Raw genomic sequence first — 16,124 nt, 5'->3', positions numbered from 1 at the left:
CCTAAATCTGATTTAATCTCTGATGAGCAGAATTTGCTGGATATGGAATGAGTTTGAGATTCTTAGTTGAGAAGAATCTTGTAATAAAGGAGCTGCTCATTTCCTGAAGACTTGTGATTTGGTAGAACATGGTAGTTTTAGAGATGTGTTTCAATCTGGCTAAACAAGTTAACACATGGGATTTGCAGGGAGGAAGTGTTTTCAAATAAGTCACTACCTTATATGCTTGGAACCATTACTTGAAGTTTGATGTCCATGCCATTTTAATTAATAATTTCGAAACAACAACAAAAAGAAAACCCCACCCAAAGTCACAAACATTGTGGACTATTTACCTGCTAATTCTTTCTTTCATCCAAGCTGCTCCTGCATTACAAAAGAGTAATAAAAATCCCCACACTGGTAAGAACTAGTAAACATTTTTCTTCATTTGCATAAACAAATAACCCCAAACAAATACAAGGGCCAAGGACTTTCCCTGGCCAAGAACTGGTTAAATAGTTTGAAACTCTGCTCAAGATTTCCTGAAAACGTATTTGTCTTTCAGCCAAACAATACTGTTAAAGCAATGTAAATGCTTTGCTTCCAAAATGTGCTTTTTCTGTTCACAGAGAGCAGCAGTGTAAAAATAAATCATCCATGAAGCATATTCTCATTTTTAATTTCATCCCTTGATAGATCAGTTGCTCCAAAATCCCTCAACAACCAAAGAGAGAAAAGTTACAGGGTTCACATTTTAAAGATTGTCAATTGTACAGACCCAGTGCTGCAATCCTTGGGCAGGTCATGGGCAGCTTCTGTCACCACCTGAAACACTGGATTTTATTAACACCAACTATGAGTCTTTATGGGTGTCTACAAGGTTGGAAAGGCATTTCCCTGCCTTCTCACACCTTGCTTTTCTCTGGCAAAACACTGTGATCACTCAGCAGGTCCTAAAGAACTAAGACACAGAAAAGGAATGGATTTTGTATTTCCAGGTGACGGGAATGAACAAATTACCTGATTTGGGCAACCACCAAAGAAACACATCAGTGCCAATTTCACTGCACTTTGCACTGCACCATCAGGCTCTTGTAGGACTTGAAAAAACAACCCAGAAGGTCTTTGAAGGAGCTGAGCATGCCAAGGGCAGGGGAGGGGGGGAAGGAATCCATGCTGAGTTTGAGTTTGGCAAAATGAAGCTGCTTTTGTCCTCAGCAGAGGCAAGAGCAAAGTGCATCCAGCTGCTGGTTGGGTGGTTTGCACATCACAGTCACACGTGCATGTTCATGGATCTGCTGTTTTCAGGAGGTGGTGAGAGCTTGAATTTATTATTAGGAAACCAAAACATTTCATTTAATTGTTTAACATGCGAGATTTTCATGAGGGAATGAAGGTTAGTTACATTTCCAACAGGATTTCAAAACTACATTTTGCCTGTTCAACTCCAAGCCAAATGTAAGGCTGAAAGGTTGAAGAGACTAATCAAAGGAACAGAAGTCAGAAAGACAATAACAATACAGTACCTAAATATGGGTAATTCACACATTTTTGACATTTGTGTCTTGCATAGACAAACACTTATTCATTTTTTTTTCTCCCAAGATGACTCAGCTTCAGAAAATAAAATGTCAAATCAACTTTAATTACAATTAAATGCATGTGTTCCAATTTTTCAAAACACCAGGGTGTTGTGGATTTTTGTTTGTTTAAGTGCAACTATCATCCCTTGGAAAGGCTTTGCCAAGTTCCTAAAGTCAGGAAGGTGGACTTGTGATTCTTCCAGAAACAAATCCATGGATTATTTCACAGAACTGAGTGGAAGGGACCCACAAGGAGTCCAGCTCCCCAGGGAATGGCCCAAGTGGGGATCAGAACTGTGCCCTGGCTGTCACTGGCACCAATCTCAGACCAACTGAGCCAAGCTCAGGCCAGGAGCTGGGCTTTGAGCCACGTGTGCTCCTATTCCACTCCAATATCCACGGACCTAAAGCTACTTTGGAAGCACAGGAACTGGGAACTGCAATTCCTCACTCAGCTCTGCCTCCTGGCTGCATCTTGAACATCAAAAAACAATTTATTTGTTGCACCCCAGGTCACCATGAAATCCTGCCCTGCCAAGCTCTTCATCCATACCCAGGTTTCCACTGGAAAAGACCCAGGTGTGCAGCAAGGTAGAGCTGGAGGGCTCTCCAAATATTCCTGACAGAGAGCAGGTACCAGGAGAAGGCAAATGAGCCTGACATGGATCCATGTGGAGCTTCCCTGAGGTCAGCAGGGCTCCACTGAGACACAAAATCCAGATGGAGAAAACCTTGTGCAAAGCCAGAGTTGATTCTGAGTATTTTCTGACGTGATTGTTTCTTTGTAACAGTCAGTCAGAAACCTCTCCTGATCGTTTTGGAATTGATTTGCTGAACTGCAATGCTTCCAAAGTTAATAAAAAACAACAGAAAATTGCCTTGCCTGTTCCAGGAATATTGAAAAAATTGGGCTGAGAACCCTGTTTTGGGTTAGAGTGAAAAAAAATTTTTTTTCAATAATTGTGTTTGCAGAAGAATCACATTGATTCAAAAACCAAATTAGTTCCATTGCAAATGAATATGACTTTAACTGGGGGCAGGGGGAATTAGACACAGACTCAAATCAGGTCCCCTGTAAAGACTTTTTAACTAATGTAAACATGTACCTTTCCTGAATGGTGATGCTTTGCTGAAACCAGCAATCTTTCCTACATAGCAAAAAAAAAAAAAAAAAAAAAAAAGATAAAAAACCCCCAAACTACTCATTTTTTCTTCTTTTAAATCATGAAAAGAACAAGCACTTCCCTGCAGTTCACACCCACTACAGAATTCTCACTGAACTGAAAGAAAATATTTGAGTTTCACATGTTAAGCAATACTTTTACACCAGTGAAGCCTTTTCAGTTTTAGGAATTCAAATCCCTGTATTTTTTTAATGTTTCTAATCTGACAGTGAAACTATTCCATATTCCCCTTTCACAGTACACTCTGTCAACTTCAGTCTCCAGGAATTGATAAAGTAGCTGAAGACAAGGTCATGTTTTGGAAGAAGAGAACTTCTGCTGCATGTAAGGTGGGGGGAGTAATAATTTAAAATAAAATTAAAAGAAACTAACTAGAAAATGGCTTCTTTCTGAAAAATAAACTTTCAGAAGTTTTCAAACCCTGAGGCCTGGTTGTTTCCAATAAAAACCCCAAACAAACCAACAAATATAATCTGCTACTGAATGGAGATGGTGGGGGTAATGGAGCACTCTTGGAGTTAAAGACAATTAAAACCAAAAATACAGAATCTGAGTTCCAGTAATCTGAGCTATCTTTTGTAGGGCCAGGTCTGGCCCTAGGCTGAATGCTTCCAAAGGAGCAGGATTTGTACATGGTTTGTCTTTTAAAGTGCTTTGGGGTCAAACTGGATTTGACAGCAGCCTTTGAGATAGCCATGCTATGTCAAAGCCTTCCTAATTCATCTCCCATTATTCATTTACTGTGCTGTTTATCAAGCATGGCACATGAGTGGCAAAGCAGAGAAGTCAGAAGAAAACAAATTCTTAGAAATCACCAGTCCAGTGGAGCAGATCATGACAGCACTTGAACTAAGGAAGATCATCAGCCAGGGCTCAGTGAGAGCCAGAGCAGAAACACCTCTTGTGTTGAGTAAAAACCATTAAAAATAAAAACCAAAACCAACTCCCAGTCACTGAGAATTCCTGTTATTCTCCATGTGTGTATGGCAATGCCACTGATATTTTCTCCTGAAGCTTTTCTTCCTACCAACTCAGCCTTGCCTTGGAAGACAATCTGCCATGAGCAGCCTCCAGCCCCTTCAGCATGTCCAGCAGCACAATCCTCCATCCTCCTGAAACCAAGGGGACCTCAGCGTGTGCCTGAGCGTTCTGAGAAGCACAAATTAAGTATTCAATTAAATATTTGCATCTGCCAAAGGGCTTTGTTCAAATACAGTGTCTGAAGGTTCTAAAGGTGACCACCTTTCTCCCTGTCATGTCAGAAACACGCCCAGATTTGGTCAAAATCAGAAGGAAATTCTGGCTTTGATCTAAGCCAACACTGTGACAAATGGACAGGGACAAAAGAGGGTGTTGATCATAGCATGAGGCTCTTGAGTCTCTTATTTGTACTCAACAATGGGAAATACAAAGTTCCAAAAGCAAGTGTTCATGGATAGACAATCACAGACTTCAAACTTTGGGAAAATGAAAGAAATTATCTGTTACCACAACAAAAAAAAAATCCCAAAACAAAACCAAACCAAAACCCAGCTGTTTTTATCTCCAGCTCTTCGTTTTTTAAATGACACACAAGGATTTCCTACTCTAACAAAGCCTGCTGTATATTCTGGTAGTAAACTTCAGATCTGAAGAAATTTTATATAAATTCATGTTATATTTTTCTTTTTGTATTAGGGGAAAATATTTCAAATGCAATAAAATAGCAGAATTCATGACTGTATAGTAGGCAACTTTTCATTTTTTTAGATTCAGTTGTACAAACTATAAACTGTTAAATTTCTCTAATAATTGGAAAAGTTGTGGGTATTTGAACTTACTTACCTGAATATTCATTTAGCAAATATTTTCAGATACAAGTCTAGATACAGAGTTATGCAATTTGAATATTAGTTTACACATAATATAAATCAATGTTTGACAATATCAAAATCCCATCAAACAGTGGGCCCTTCTTATGCTATTATCAAATATAGTATATCACTGTGGGATAGCTGAGAATCATAGAATGCTACTGTAGGCTTGTTTATTAAATTGGGTCAATTTTCAGACCTTCCAAATAGGAATACTAAACATTTATTTTTCCCCTCTGGAAATTATTTTTTTTTCCTCCTGCTTAATACAGTTGTCATCCCAATTTCTAGTGAATTTATAAAAATATTTTTTTTTTTTATCCAATAACCCCAGCAAGGTAAAAATAGGAGTTTTTATAGCAAATGATAAACAGGCTCACGGACTATGAGAGAAACTAAACTTATTTAAATTGCCATACATTCTCTACTGAATCACACATCAACAGTTCCTTTTTATGTGTGTTGCTGTCCACCTCAGACTAGCAGTTTTTAAGGTGCAGAAGCATCTTTCAAATATATGTATCTAACTCAATAATCAAGTTTCACACACTAGTGTCACATGCTTTAAATTTACATCACCTGCCCATCAAAAGCTGTGTTAAATAACAGCACTAATTGAAACTGCATAATTCCTCAGAAACTGCAGCACTTCCAATTCAGAGAACAAAGGGGTGCTTATGTGGTTCTTTATATTACTAGATATAATTTTCTGAAATAAGGAAAGGAAAATAAACAAAAAAAAAAAACAAACAACAAAACAAACCAAAACACATTTGAAAGAAGTTGCTGCACCTGCAAAAACACTCTTTAAGCTTACTATGAAATACAAAAAAGTGCACCCTTCTATATCTACATATAAAACATATTAGAAATAAAACTTGTGTAAAATGTTTGCTGTGCAAACTATAAAAAGTCAGTCAGTCAGTCCATTCTTTTTCCTAAGTGTTTTTTTCCTCCAGGCTCTCTGGCTTCCTACTGCAGAGAGTCGCTGTTGTCCAAGACCAGCCCACTGATGTTGGCTGTGGAGAGGTCGCCGCCGTCGTCCTCGCCGCTGTCCACGGACTCGTCCTCGCTCTGCCCTGCCATCATCACCTGCTGCACAGCCAGGGTGGCACCATCCGAGGACAAGGACTGCAGACTGTCCACATTCATGTTCACTGGAGCTGTGATGGTCACGACAGCACCTGCAGGAGGCACAAGCACAGCACTTCAGCACCTTTCTGGCCTTCTGTTTATGGGTAACGGGGATTTTTTCTAATCAGCAGCTACCGCAGAACAGTTATCTCTAATCAACAGCCACCCACCACAGAAACTCAAGGAACTACATTAAAATAGAAGATATATAGGTTGTCAAATACTTAATGTCAGGAAATGCCAGAATTAGGTTGGTCAAGAATCTTAAACTTTGCTTTGTGAATCTTAAATCTGTCTTATGGACAGCCACTACAGCAATTCTCCAATCAAGTCACCACAAGGCCATTTCTGCAAAGTATTCCAGCTTCATTCCTTGCAGAAAAAGGGTAGATTCAAGGTTCAAAATGTTCAAGATTCAAAAGGTTCAGATTCAAGGTAAATTCAATGGATAAAGCTGTTGTCAGATCCAGCAGAGGCTTGTCACAGACATGTTTTATGAAAAATCTTTTCTTTAAGATTTTTTCTTTTGAGAAGCTGAGAAGCTTCAGAAACAAAATGTAAACAATAATTATCTGCTGCTGTGGAATGCAACAAATGGATCTGTGATTGGTCTCATGTGATTGTTTCTAATTAATGGCCAATCATAGTCCAACTGTCCAGATTGTCTCAGTCAGTCACAAGCTTCTGTTATCATTCTTTTTGTATTCTTAGCCAGCCTTCTGATAAAATCCTTTCTTCTATTCTTTTAGTATAGTTTTAATATAATATATATCATAAAATAATAAATCAAGCCTTCTGAAACATAAAGTCAACATTCTCATCTCTTCCCTCATCCTGAAACCCCTGTAAACACCACCACAGAGGCTGAAGGAAAATTTGTTAAAACTGGAAAAAATAAAGCACCAAGCAGCAGGACAGAAAGGATGATCCTGGCATTAAAGCAGTTATTTATCTTTCTTAAATTAAATCTTTTTGTTTGATCTGACACTGAGGAAGTTACTTCAGTAAAAGTCTGTGGAGGTTCTGTGATATTTTTCTGCCTCTCATTGTTCAGCTGGAAGCACGTGAGGCAGATATGGAACTGCAGCTGCTCAGCCATGAAGCTGCAGCCCAGTGTTGCTCATCTAACAGGACACTCCTGACGTGCACACAGAGAGAACTCAGCTGTACATCTCAGTTTTACATCTTTTATTCTGTCATTTCATAACTTCTGAAACAAAAGCAAGTTTCTCAACATGAATTCCAATACAATACCCTTGCTTAAACCACAGAAAAGTGTTAAAGAGAGGAAAAAGTGACATATTTCTGTTATGCTTTCCCAGATTCAAACCACATTTATACTGAAATATCCAGAAGTTTCCCTCCCAGCAGAGAACTTCAAACCCTCCCTTTCCCTGTCAGAGAGGAATAACTTTCTGCTCCATGTTCAGGCAGCTCTCCTCACCATCTGACATCGTGAGCTCGTTCGATTGCTGCTGAGCAACTCCTGAGGCAATGGAGTCAGGCCAGAACCTCTGCACTGGTCGGTTCTGGGCTGTTTTCTTCTTTGTTTTTGGAGTTTCAGAACAACTGGAATCCAGCATTGGCTGAAGAATTCGCCTTCTAGCATTGATAAACCTAAATACAATCAAGGGTAAGGTGAACTTAGGACAAGTTGGCTGTAAATTCTGTGTCTCTCTCTCTCACATTCACAAAGTATGCAGCAGGAAAAAAAATTAGGAATATGAAATCTTCTATCAGCTGGGCTTCACATTCTTTTTAAAGTGTAGAACCACTCCTAGAACATCAGCATCCTTCAATTTTGGCAAACTAGCTAAAAAAGCACTTCTATCATTTTGCAGCTAACAGCATTTTTCCCCCACCTCAGAAGGAAAAATTCTCCAGACAGCACAACAGATGTATGTACCCTTCAGGATCTTATTAAAAACTAAGCACCAGAAAACCTGCTGACAGCCCAGCTCAGAAAGCTGATACTCCTCTCATTAGGGTTCACCTAAAGTCTAGCCCCTGCCTAACCTGCTTTGTTTAGTCTGGTTTCATTTACTCCCTTAAGCTTCTGCATCACTTATTTCACAGGCTCCCTGCCTTTCCAAGGGCTGGCTCCTGATCCAGGAGATGACAGCAAACACATCTGTCAGATCTGTCCTGGTTCCTTTTAGTTCTCTAATTTTCACTCCCTTACTTTAGCATGCTCATTGCTGCCCTTCCCCTTTCTGCTAGTGAACAAGAAAATACTGAAACTGAATCAACTTCAACATAGTGAGCTATGGCAGGGAGTTGTGACTGAAGACATCATCTTCAAAAAAATACAAAATGATACATCTAGGTCCCAAGTTTACCTGCAATGGGAGGAAACCAGGTGCAGCTGGCAGGTTCCTAAGTTGTAACAGAATGCTCTGCAAAGACAGCAGTCAGATCCCAGCACAGAGCTCCATGGCCACATGTCACACAGGCACAGCCACCCTGTTCCACTTTTGGAACCAGTGTTCTGTCACTATCTTGGCTATTTCCCCCCTGGACCCCTCCACAGCCTCACAGCCAGTGTCATCTTTGAAATCTGAGGCAGATCCCAGTAGGACTTTGCTGCAGCAATTTTAGGAACTGATGCCACAAGGAGAACAGGACATGTGTCAGCACCTTCCCTCCTCTCTTCTGCAGGGCAGGTGTCTTATCTTACACCTCCAGGAAAGATAAGACATGACAAAACCTGCTGAACCATGAACTGGTGGAGCTGAGGAACTGCCTCTCCATTCAGACATCACTGCTCAGGAGAGCACCCTTTGATCCAAGAACAGAATCTGTTAACAGTAACTTCCTAAACACCTGCAGCCACCAGGCCACTAAATGCCTTTAGACTTCACTTACAGAAGAGAGATGAGAGTACTTCCATCTCTCTCAGCACTGGAACAGAACACAATTCCTAGTGCTGCAATGTTTTCTGGAGTCCTTATATAATTTAAATGGCATGAGTATTATTGTATCTTGTAAAAATAACATGCTCGTGTGCCAGTGCATAGCTCTTGTATTTCTATACATGTTTTGTAACATATGTAGAATATTTAAGTTCAACTCCAGATGTCCAAGTTATCCTCCTCACTATTTCTGAGCTGTAAGCACATGGAGACAAGGACAGATATTAAATTAAGGGCTTTGCTCTTACCAGTTGTTAACCTGGAGTAGTGTCAGATTTGTTTGTGCTGCAATCTGCTTCTTCTCATCCTCTGTTGGATATGGATGCTACAGAGGCCAGAAAAGCAAACAGAAAAAGCATAAGCTTGTTTTCCATCTCCTCATCAAAAATAAGAACTCCTTTATTACATCTGATTAAAAAGGGTGGATTAAGGCCACCTGACTCATTAAAACACAAACCTTAGAAAACCTCACAAACTTTTATAGACGAAAATAATTCAACAAAGAGTGCTTTGCTACATAAAAACTGATTTTATCCTTGAGAGTTTCTGTGGCACCATGAAGCTACTGCTGTGTAATTCAGAAGAAAAAGCTTCTCATGGCTGACAGTTTTTATTAAAGAGCATGATCCCTGGGCAGCACAGCATGTGAGCAGCTCTGATTAGTTCTGCTGGCCAGGGCAGTGTCATATGAGAGAAGTGAGGAGCACTCAGTTAAATAAAGGAGCACTGGAGTTAAATAAAGCTGCTCTAAGCAGATGAGGACAGGGCACGTAACACAAGAAGTGCACACACAGCTTCCCTGGATCAGTTCTCTGCTCCAAACCAGTTGTAAAAGGCAAAATATCAATCAGCTCAGCCTTGAAATAGCTTGGGAGCCATTTATCCTCTCAAAGTATTCATGCAAAGGGAGGACAACTGAAAGCACAAGCAGATAGTGACATGCTTGGTACACATCAGAAGGACTGGAAAGGAGATAAAGACAGAAAATGTGAAATACCACTAAAACACGGCAAAATACAGGTGCAATTACTTTTCCTTGTGCCATGAACCAGGGTGTAGAGAGCATTAAGTTCTCAACACAGTGAAATGAAGAAAGGCTCCTTGTAAAAGCACTTATTGAGACCATGCAGTACAAATGTAACATATTTATTAAAACACTATTAAAAGTCAACCAGCATTAGACTGTGGAACTACTCCAAATGACTCCAGGGAAAGCTGAACTGAGATTTCATAACTGACAACAGAATAAATTCACCTTGTTTATGAAGAAAAATTGTAAGAGACCACATGAAAGAGCTACATAAAAACTGCCCATGCTCAGTCCTTACCCCTATGTGCTGAAAAAGCCAAGATCTCATCACATTTGTAGCGTGCTTGGGAAGAACTCCTCTCTTATTTTTTGATGAGCCATCATCTTGATGCAAGATGCCTAGATCTTGGTTTAACTGCAACTGGAGCTGCACATTTAATTTTAGGAGAAATAAAACAGTTAACATAGTAATGGCAGTTCTGTATCAATAAATGAAAACTCATTTATAGAAGGAATGAAAAGAAATTAGGCTTGAATATCTTGAATATACTCACTGTGTGCAAACATAAACAACTATGGAAGCTGTAAAGTATTACTGATTTAACACTTAAATGAAGGATAAAGTAAAATTAATTATTATGCTGCAGTTGTAAAAAAAAAGATGCTAAAGGTCCTGCTAAATAAATGCATTAAATTCTCAAAGAGCATTAAAATCCATACAGCAGAGCCTATAATTCACTTTACAACATTCATACTTCTTCCTAAATATTCATATTTTTTATCTTTGTTTTTCATCTCCTATGGATCCATCAAATCATTTGCACATTGGTAATCTGAACGTTTGGGAATACATTCTTAAATGCTTATGCAAAAATAGAAAGAAAACAGCATAATTTATGTGCTGTCATACAAGATTCTATTTCAGACAATTGTAACCAAAATAATTCTAAATCAGGTTTTCCAGACAAATTGGAGCAATTTCTTAAGCCAATCAATATGTAGGAAATTAGTTTTAAACAAGGTTTAGGCTATCAAATTACTACAAATATATATCTGGAGCACATTTTAATTTCCAAAGTAATGTCTAACATTCTAAATAACCTGCTTGCATATGGAGGCTTTATAATGAACTTTCAATAGCTTTTCTACAGTGCTTTTCCCTACCTCCACAGCATTCTGAAACACTGAAAAAGAAGACACTGAAGAAGGAGTTTCACTAAGTGACCTTTGCATAGGTGGGTTTGGAGACTCCAACTAACATCAAGAGTAGCCACAGATGTATCCAGGAGGTCAAGTCCTTTTTTATTTATAGGCTAGAGGCATTATTTTTTTCCTCAGTATTTTTTTTTTTCATTAAAGGTAAAAAACCTTCAATTTTTCCAAATCCCTCCAGTCCAGGAGAGTAATTTAACACATTTCTTTCTGAGAGGTGTGTGAGGACAGAGCTGTCTGTGTTCTAGGGAGGGGACATGGCTGAGTACAGATATTCTCCTGCCAAGTCAAAGAACACTCTGTGCACACTTTTTTGGTTGGAAGGCCAGAAAAGGGGGGAAAAGAAGCCAGTGAGTCAGTGATTACCAACAGATTTTATGCTGGGGAGATGGGAGCTCCTCATTCACATTTCTAATTAAATCCAGATTCCAGGAAGATTTGGTTTACCACTTCCAGAGAAAGCCAGCAAGGTTTTCTATACCAGAAGATGGTCTAGTTTTCATGTTTCTTTTTCTTTAGCTGTTTCTTTGAACTTCAGACCCAACTCTTAAGAGCCTCCCACAAAAGAGTGCTGGCCCTTATATTTTAGGGTATAAGGGGACAAAATTAGGATCTCCCAGAGTCTCAATTAAATATTTTGAAGGTTAAACTCTGAAATACAGTTTCACAGTTCTCTTGGTTGCCATTGTAATAAAAAGTCAAATTTCTCAAAATAGCAGTGTGGCACCTTAATGCAACACATGAAATCTATCCAGCCATAAACAGAGTTCAATGATTAGAAAAGTTCTAACCATTGAAAAAGTATTCATTTAATTCAGAGGGCTTTTTGGTTTGCATTGGTGTGGGGTTTGTCTGTCTTTGTTTTGTTTGTTTGTTTGTTTTGAATTTCGGTTGTTTGGTTTTGTTTGGTTGTTTTGTTTGTTTTGGTTTGGGTTTTCTTTGTTGTTGTTGATTGGGTTTAGAGGTGGGGTTTTTTAATTTTAGTTTCTTGTTTGTTTGTTTGTTTTTTAATTTCATGTACCTATAACTCTTCTGGCATCAGCAAAGGAACACAATTAAAATGTAGGAACTCTGATGAGCTGCTGTGGCAAGGAGGACCTTATGACATATCCTACAACCTGTACCTCCCACAGCAGTGGCTGCACCAATTTACAATTCATTACCCTGTGTGTACACAGAGCTCCTTCTGCCAGTGTGTCCAATTTAAATCAAAACTCCTAAACCTCCTGAGATGTATTTCCAGCCAGATCACCATTGTGTGGAGCTTATGGAACAAACCTGGGAGTTCTGGATCCGAATAGTCCCAGGTGACAGTGCCTGTGTCACCACTTGTCCTTGTGGAGTGACCACAGTGACTGGCTGATACACTGTCCCCCCTTGAAGCAAAACACAAACACAGATTATGGGGAAGAAAAACCCCTTCAGGTATTATTTTCTTTAAACATATCACCACTGCACATCATACAAGACTTTTAATAATATATCAATTACTCTTTTCTAGTCAGCAGGCACACATTTTAGTGTGTTCTTTGCACACTAAAATTTTCATCCATTCACAAAAAAGCTGTACAAAATTTGATTCTATTTCCCTGTATTTTAGGCATTCTAAATCTATTTTCAAAGGAAAATGCCATGATTATCAGGCTATAAAACAGTTCTTCATGTTGTTTTAACTGAGCTAAGGGTCCCAACACCAAAATCACACCTCAGTGTAGCCAATTCTTAGGACAGCTGAGTTTTAAAATCTTGCTGAGAGGCAAGACTAAACACTTCATCTCAAATGTAATTTCCATATAACAAGGACATCAAGGATTTTACAGACTTGTAGGTGTGGTTCCAAACTCCAAGGAGCATGAGGCAACCAACAAGTGCAATTGTTTAGGTAATGCATGTTTTTGTCAAATAGAATTCTTCTTTTTAAAGGCAAAAAAAAAAAGTCAAACACCACAGCCTGTGAAAATTTAACAAATGTAGTGTTGCACATTAAGATCTCTTAATATTATATACATAACTGCCCCTCCCATGGACATGCTTGGAAAATATATAAATTAAACAAACCTTCAGAAACCAGTAAAGCACTTGACTGTACTACAACAACTTTTCAGGTATTAAAACACACTTTTTCAAGGATTTGTGTAGTTTTTGCAACAACCATAAAGGAAACCAAGATGAAGAGCAAGGTGCCAGTTGTTTTTAGTGTGTCATACCTGCTACTGTTGCCATAGTTACATTTCCCTGCTGCAATGCTGATGCTGGCACCACGATCCCTTGGGGACTGAGTGTGCCTGCAATGGCACTTGGAATTTGCTAGAAAAATAAAACAATTAGTTGCTTACATTTTTTAATTTTCTATTTTCATGTAAGGAGATCAAGAATGCTTGTGTATTTTTGTAATTTGTTTTAAGTATTTTTGGCTCTAAAATATGTTTGGAGTTTAATCACAGGATTACCTTCAAAGAGAAAAATACTTCATTAGGGGTTCATCATTCCCTGCATTAACTTCCTCATTATCACCAACCATTACCTTTGAAAACCCACATGAAAGCAACTGCTAGAAAAGATGTGAAACAATTTTGAGAAATTTTAGTTTTAGGTATGTAAAGAATAAGAAACAGTTTCCAAAGGCAAGAGGGAAAAAGGACAAATGAAATGACCCTTGATGCTCCAATTACAAGCATCAAAGCTTTAGAATTTTAGTTATTATCTCAATTCCTTCAATTTGAACATAATGTATTAAATATTCAATATGTTTTATTCTGCTCAAGGTAGCTCTTACTCAACCTTGGACAAGCAAACTCTTACACATTTCCTTAGTATGTATGAATAATCTCTTTTGATAGCAAATGCAAAATGGGTCCCTCATGTCTCTACAGAAAACTGTAAGAGATATACAGAAAAAAACTTTTAAAGCTTTTTTTGCCTGATTTTAAAACCTCCTTTCCACACTTCCAGACATCAAAACCTATAAAAGGAGTACAGAAAGTGAAGTTTAAAAGTCATTGGGGCTTTTTTTAATACAGAGCATCAGATACATGAGTAATTCAGAGAAGGGTATTGGGGTGGCAGGGCTCACTCTGCAGCATCTGGCAGCAAAAACATCAACCATAACTATTAATTGTGATCCATTTGATACAAAAAATGAAATATTGCAACTTTAATCCATCAGATATTGTCTTTTTATTCCAGAATACAGGTTGTGTATAAAATGCATCAGACATCTCAATGTTTTAATGAAAGAGGCAGACTAAGGAGGCCTTAACAAGCAAAATTTTTCTTCTTTGTTTATTCTGTTTCCTAACCTCACTCCAACCAAATAGAGATCCAGGCTATTCTGAATATCTCCACTTGCTGAACTGAGAGAAAATCATAAAAGGAAGACAGACAAGAGAAAACTGACTCTGTGCTCTGGCACATTTCAACAAATTTGTCCATAGGGCAGTAGCACAAAAAAACCACCCACCCTCCAAAAAAACCCACCCCAAAAACAAACCAAACCAAAACAAAACAAATAAAAAACCAACAAAAAACCAAGACAAAGCAAAAAATAAACAAACAAAAAACTCTTTCTACTCTTAATACCCGATTTGAGAGAATAGAGGAAATTGCAGAAACTCTGTTTGCAAATTGATAGCAAAAGAAGCGTGGCTGTAACTTCCTAAGGAAATCTAAGCAAAAATCCACTGAACAGCATTGGAAACACACCTGAGATTGCACAGGTGAATAAGGACTTCCAGGCTCTCCACTTAATAGAGTTTCACTATTCATTTTTGTCTTCAGGCAGGCAATGTAACGACTACAGAAATCCTTGCAGAGTTCATTGACCTTTTCCAGCTCCAGCAGATGGATACGCAGAACTTGGATTGCTTTTACCATCTGGGGAGAGAATTGGGAAAAAAAATCAGAAAGAAAACAATTGTTCCTTAAAAAAAAAAAATTAATGTGAGATTTAAGCAAACACTGCTTCCCAGTAACAAAGATCACCCAATTAAAGCAGAGGTTCTAATTGCTACATCCTGGAATGTGAAAGAACACAAGGAAACTGCCACACAGGGGAAAGAGAACAGGACAACAAAGTGAACTTTGTCATGTGTGACACTTCAGGAAGACAGAGCAGCTGAGGTGTCAGAGGGCACAGGATGAGCCTGGATGTCCATGTGGTCTTTAACCCCCTGCTACACCTGTGGGGCACAGACCACACAAGAGTGGAAGTGATGGAAAGCAATCCCATCCACAGAAATGGTTGGAAGGCAGGGCTGGGACAGGCTTGGCCAGCAGCAGTTCTCTCTGGAGCTCTATAAATCAGAAACACCAGGTTCAGTTCCACCCTGACACAAGGAAACCAGAAGGGTTGGAGATACAGTGAGAAAGAAGACACTCCTGTGATTAAGCATAAATTTGTTCCACAGATTGCTAGGGAGGATGAAAGCTTTTCTTTTTCAATAAAATTAGAATAAAGAGGTCCCAAATTTAGCTTAAAGTAATCAAACAGTTCTTCAGTGCTACAGCTTTTAAGTTCCTCTGTGATTGTATGTCAAAGATGAACAACTCTCAGGTAAAATCTTGTAAGCACTTTCAGGTGAGGAGCCTGATTCTGAAATACAAAACATTAAATACAAGGCACTAAACCAAATTAAAAAAATAATCCATGTTTAAGCTAAAATCCAAGTGCAGGAGATATGCATGTGAGGAGAATATTTGTCATGCTCACTGTGAGAAAAGCACTGTAAGCCTGGATAACCAATGGCATTACATACTGCACAAAAATAGCTTAGGTGATTGTAAGGGTCATGGCAGAAGATCAGAAGCTAAAACCAAATCCAGATGGTCTAACAGCAGCAGGAAATCCAGGACATTCAAATATGTACACAACACACCAGCAAAGTAATTATTTTTTATACAGCATGCCACCCCCAACATTTCTGTGCTGTGCTGGATCTCTGAGAGAAAAATCCTCCAGTTCCATGAAAATGAACAGTTGCAATTTTAAAGCATAGTGCAGAGCTTGACTTTACAATTATTTGGAAAAATCTGTCTACTATGAGGGGTTATTTACCTGGGCAGAGCACTGATCCAGTGAACAGAAATTAGACCCTCCAAACTATTATCTATCTATTAAATCTATTATAAATCTGTCTATTACTTCCAACTCCAGAAGCCAACTGGGAGATGAAGATGCCTTTGCTCAAGGTACCCAAAGGAGATCAAGGCAGGAAAACTTTTGAGTGTGCTCCCAT

General features: G+C 38.7%; 1 protein-coding gene across 3 annotated transcripts in view; it reads right to left on the bottom strand.

The window, feature by feature from the left end:
- Window positions 1-239: 239 nt before the first annotated feature.
- The window catches only part of PKNOX1 (PBX/knotted 1 homeobox 1), a 40,860-nt gene continuing 24,975 nt past the window's right edge, over window positions 240-16,124 (bottom strand). For all 3 annotated transcript variants that reach the window (XM_071430219.1, XM_071430221.1, XM_071430220.1), the window contains 7 exons: window positions 14,593-14,763; window positions 13,098-13,197; window positions 12,169-12,266; window positions 9,977-10,105; window positions 8,897-8,973; window positions 7,181-7,353; window positions 240-5,786 (listed from right to left, as the gene is read on the bottom strand). In XM_071430219.1, coding sequence (XP_071286320.1) covers window positions 5,575-5,786; window positions 7,181-7,353; window positions 8,897-8,973; window positions 9,977-10,105; window positions 12,169-12,266; window positions 13,098-13,197; window positions 14,593-14,763 — 960 coding nt within the window. In that variant the 3' untranslated portion in view covers window positions 240-5,574. The remainder of the gene's footprint in view (window positions 5,787-7,180; window positions 7,354-8,896; window positions 8,974-9,976; window positions 10,106-12,168; window positions 12,267-13,097; window positions 13,198-14,592; window positions 14,764-16,124) is intronic.

This window comes from Agelaius tricolor, unplaced genomic scaffold (genome assembly GCF_023055355.1).
Source record: "Agelaius tricolor isolate 1412-34295 unplaced genomic scaffold, bAgeTri1.0.p SCAF_7, whole genome shotgun sequence".
Lineage (NCBI taxonomy): Eukaryota > Metazoa > Chordata > Aves > Passeriformes > Icteridae > Agelaius > Agelaius tricolor.
Note: the sequence above shows the minus strand (reverse complement) of the source record. Positions and strands in the feature narration are given on the sequence as shown.